The 5,000-nt window shown below is 39.4% G+C and overlaps 1 protein-coding gene across 4 annotated transcripts in view; it reads left to right on the top strand.

The window, feature by feature from the left end:
* Positions 1–5,000, top strand: part of LOC137654924 (uncharacterized) — a 794,088-nt gene that overhangs the window by 779,040 nt on the left and 10,048 nt on the right. For all 4 annotated transcript variants that reach the window (XM_068388836.1, XM_068388824.1, XM_068388828.1 and 1 more), the window contains 5 exons: positions 961–1,095; positions 2,208–2,413; positions 2,643–3,617; positions 3,771–3,844; positions 4,250–4,466. In XM_068388836.1, the coding sequence (XP_068244937.1) occupies positions 961–1,095; positions 2,208–2,413; positions 2,643–3,617; positions 3,771–3,844; positions 4,250–4,466 (1,607 nt within the window). The remainder of the gene's footprint in view (positions 1–960; positions 1,096–2,207; positions 2,414–2,642; positions 3,618–3,770; positions 3,845–4,249; positions 4,467–5,000) is intronic.

Consider the following 5,000-nt stretch of genomic DNA (forward strand, 5'->3'; position numbering starts at 1 on the left):
TAAATGGCACATCTATGCCAAGATTCTTGCTGATGCTATATATGATAACAGTAGAAGTTTCAGTAAATCGAAAAATTGTCTTCTTAGTAATTATTTAAAGATAAATGTCTTCTTATAGTTATATGATTTATTTATTTGTGCATAATTTCATTCCCGGGTGATTTAAAAAAAACTTCTATTAGGTAATTTATGTTCTTAACGCCAGATCATTTCTGTTTGTTCATTCATTCAGTAATGGTAATATATTTTCAGTACCCTGTTTAGATTTATTATATTTTGGTAACTTTCTATACAAAACTTTCAGTATTTTCACTCACATTTGGTGAATTTCCATAACATTTTTCATTATCCATATATTTAGATTCATTCTCATCATCTGTTATTACAAAAATCTTAGAATGCAATATAACATGGATTTTAGATTAATTTTTTACATTACTCGTCCCTTTCCATGAAAGTGAGGTGGAAATAGTTCAAGAATTTATAAGGACAATGTGAGGTCAAGAGATTTAAGAGAAATCAAGGGAGAAAAGATGCAGCTGATATTTAATATGACAGAAAACCACTTTGCCACTTTCATCCGATCGAGTTTCAAATTATAATGTGTAAGTATTGCTATGCTACTAAAGCGATGTAGTTAAGATACGTTTATATCATGCCGGAAGGCTGGTTCAGTGCCTCTCTCTCTCTCTCTCTCTCTCTCTCTCTCTCTCTCTCTCTCTCTCTCTCTCTCCTCTCTCTCTCTCTCTCTCTCTCTTGCACACACCTGTTTTATGTAGGATGCGTAGCAGAGCTACGTTTATATCATGCCGTGACGCTGGTTCAGCGCTCTCTCTCTCTCTCTCTCTCTCTCTCTCTCTCTCTCTCTCTCTCTCTCTCTCTCTCTCTCTCTCTCTCTCTCTCTCTCTCCTTTATGTAGGATACTCCTGTATATATGTTCCTTTATTTACCTCGTAACAGACAAAATGACCCAAATGGTGAATGCCTGACAGCGATGAGGAAGCTGCACCCAACTTGTGCCGAGAGGCACTCCGGCCGCGACCCCATGAAGTGTCACAAGATCGCTGAGCAGTGTCGCAAGAGCCCCGTTTGCAGGTAAGCATCTGTGGTAGGTTAAGCCTGCTGAGTGAGGTCTTAAGAGGAGGTCCTCGTTACTTCCACATTATTTTTGTTGTTGACTGTCTCAAAAGTAATATGACCTCCATATAACCATGAAAATTAGTCTTAATTCTAATGTATTCGTAGATATACCATTGTATGTTCATTTATGGGCTGTTTTATGGTCTAGTAGTGCTAAGAATGGAAGGGAAATTAGCAACTCCCACTTAGTAGGAGCAAGACCGAACAAAAGAGGGAGATTGAGCGTATGACTCGCGTTCCTGACTTTGAAGCATAAAATTGTGTTACTGAAACTTATTAGACGTTAGTCAGACTAATTGGAAGTTTTCCAGTCCTTTTGTGGTAGTAAAGAAATAAAGTTTTTTCGTATAAAAATTTTAAGATTAGAACACTTCATTCCTTGTTCTATTTATCAAGATTTTTGGTGATCAATCTAACCTGAAGAAATGTTTTAGTTCTTTAATTTTACCTTTTTTCGAGTATTGCTCTCCTGTCTGATCTTCAGCCTCTTACTGTTATCTTAATTTGTTGGACAAAACTTGCGATATATCTATTAATTTTCTTATTTCTGATCTAGATATTAATCTCTGGCACCGTTGTTGTTCAGTTAGTTCTTTATGCATGTTGCATAAGAGTTTTCCTAATTCTGACCATGCTGTACCATCCTGTACGTAGTAGTAGGTATGTAGTTAATTCTAACAGTCATGCCTTTTGCATCAAGGTTCAACCATACACAGCATTATAAAAGTTTTATTCCAGCTGTGACCAGATTCTGGTATGATCTTCCTAATCAGGCAGTTGACTAGGTGGAATTAAAGAAGTTCAAACTTGCAGCAAATGTTTTAGTGTTGAACAGGTTCACAAGTCTCTCTTCCTAGGTTATTTATGACAGATCTTAAAGATATTTAATATTTTTTATTCATTACCTCTCATATGTAGTTTATTTATTTCCTTTCCTCACTGAACTATTTTCCCTGTTGGAGCCCTTGGGCTTGTAGCATCCTGCTTTTCCAACTAGGGTTATAGCTTAGCTAGTAATAATGATTATTATACTAAAGCCTATATTATCAGTGCTTTTCCAATTACAGAGAAAAACTCCGTATATACGAGCAGAGGTGCGCTGCTGATGCCATGACTGGGAGATGCACAGATACCCATCGCAATTGTCAAAAGGCAGTTATGAACATACTTGGCACTGAGCTTCATGCCACGTGTGTCTGCAAGGGAACAGATTTCCTGAACCAGCACGATTGTTATACTTGGCAGAAACTTCTTTGGTCCAACCCATGCGTCAGTAAGTCTCTCTCTCTCTCTCTCTCTCTCTCTCTCTCTCTCTCTCCTCTCTCTCTCTCTCTCTCTCTCTCTCTCTCTCTCCTCTGGGGATAATACCCAACTTACGTTTTATTGAATATTATAGTGTATTTCGTGGTTATAATTGTTTACTATTTTCTTTGAAGGGTTCTCTTTGAATATAGAATGGCCTCACGTATTAGCCTCCAACCTCCTCCGTTCTTTTTTTCCAGTCGAATCGCACTTGATGCTTCACAAAGAGATCAGTTCTGGTAACACCGAAAGTTTAGAGGAAATTTTCCGCCGCCGACCGCAAGTTCATACAACCCCGCCGCCACCACCTCAAAACCCTTACATTAATCCTACTCCAGAAGAGGATGAAGGCGACTACGGGATCATACACGAAATGAGCCCAGATAACATGGGCCCGCGGCCCTCTAGCACATACGGTCAAGAGCATCCGGGCGTTTGGGCCCCTCCTCATCGCCCTGGCATTACTGTGGGTGAAGGAGGCCGGAGGGATAGGATTGAAGGTATATCTTATGGAAGGAATGGTGACATTGGAAGCGAAACTGGCCGAGGATATCCTCTAGGTAGAAATGGCTATGTTACTGGCGAAACTGGTCGAGGTCCAGGAATCATAAATATAGGTCGAGAAAGCGGCGGAAGTCGAATGAATGGCAATCGAGGATTCCCCCATGAGCCCTTACCTCCTGGATCTAAATGGAATAACGGCCGCAACCGAGGGAGTGGTCTCAACGTTGGAGGGCGTAACGGCCGGTTTGGCGGAGAAACCGAGGACACTGGAAGCCCTTGGGGATCTCGTGGAAATTCTGGCGGCGTCATCGTAGGAGGAGGGCGCGGTGGAAATGTCCGCTACGATACAAGTCATCCAATTAATAGCCACGGAAGAGACCGGGGAAGTGGTCATCGGGGCACGCCCATTCTCATTGCACCGACAGACAAAGGCAGTAGCTGGGGCAAATTGGGGTCAAACGGAAGACCTAGGACCAATTCGAGAAATCGTGGGGGGTATCCAATCGGATCTGTACCCGGTATTCCAGATGAACCAGGCTTTCCAACGACCCTACCGCCTGTCACGCCACATCCCGTTGGAGGAATCCATACTCCAACACCTCCCATCTTGCCAGCTCCCACTCCCTATTTAACTACGACGACCGATATTCCAACCACTACGAGGCCTCGCAGTAAGCACAGTGGCAGTTCTGTAATACGTATTTTTTTTTTCCTTTCATTGCTATAGAATTATTTGTCGTCGAAATCCATTTACCAATTATTCATTCTATACACTATGTAAATGATGCAAACATTAGTTCAGCATATTTTTTTTTTCTTTTCAGGAACTTGTTCCATTAAAAACGTGAAAAATGAACAAATGATGAACTTAGAAATTCCAGAAGGAAGTCATAGACGGGTATGTAAAGTCATCAGTGCATTTCATATTTTGAAAACGAGAATGCAGTTTCATGATAAGCAATGAATCCTATAGTTCTTGCAAGTTTCACTCAATACTTCGTTTTTGACTGCATATAACCGCTTCTATATTATGATATTTTTTTTTGGATAATTATGTTACCACAATCAATTTTTAATAGACAAGAGAGAAAATATATAATTTTTTGAACTTTCACTTTTTTTAGTAATGAAAATTAATGCCTTTGAGCACACTAACTCTTTAAGTGTAATAGTGGTGGTGCTCAAAATCTTTAAGAATTAGTTCACATTAGTTTGATCACTGATTCAGAGCTTCAGAAACTGTTTTTTTTTTCTACATTTAAAGCAACAATGGGCAAAATCAATCTACTTTTCATCAAAACAGATATACAACACCTCTGACTGCTCTGCGCTGTGCGAGTGTCGGATTTCAAATGGAGCAGTGAAGCCCGAAGCTATATGCATAACACTGAAGTGCATGGAGAACAAATCTTGCAACACGGAAAGTGCCAAGTTCCCTCACAGTGCCCCGTATTACCTTGCTCACAGGGGAGCTTGTGACTGCTACGATGGAAATTTCATTTGTAAGAAGCCCGACCCAGGTAAAATTATGTTTGGGTTTCTTTTCACTCGCCAAAAGAGTGCCCAGATAGATTTACATTTCTGTATTAATTTGGCATAGACCTAATTAAGGGTATAAATTTTCCAGGCGAGATTATGTTTGGGTATGTTTTCATAGTCCAGAGGAGTCTACATAGATTTAAGTTTTATAATAATTTGTCAAGTGGCCAGCCCACAAACTTAATCAAGAGTATAATTTCCTCCTGGGAAAATTATGTTTGGGTTGGTTTTCATTCGCCAGAAGTTTCCAGAAAGATATGTGTTTTTGTAACAATCTGCCGTAGACCTAATCAAGGATATATGATATGTAAAATATTTTGTATAAAGCATGAACCTTTATGCTCTCACACACAAGTATCTTCACAATACAAAAATAAGAAAGGTAAAAGCTAAGCCTCATGTTTATAACTAAAATTTTGACAAAATGTGTAGGTATTGAGTAAGAGAAATTGCTTTGAAAAATGTAAATTGAATTGGGCAAGGATGAATTAATGAACCAGAATATAGAAAGAAGC

This window comes from Palaemon carinicauda, chromosome 1, assembly GCF_036898095.1.
Source record: "Palaemon carinicauda isolate YSFRI2023 chromosome 1, ASM3689809v2, whole genome shotgun sequence".
Lineage (NCBI taxonomy): Eukaryota > Metazoa > Arthropoda > Malacostraca > Decapoda > Palaemonidae > Palaemon > Palaemon carinicauda.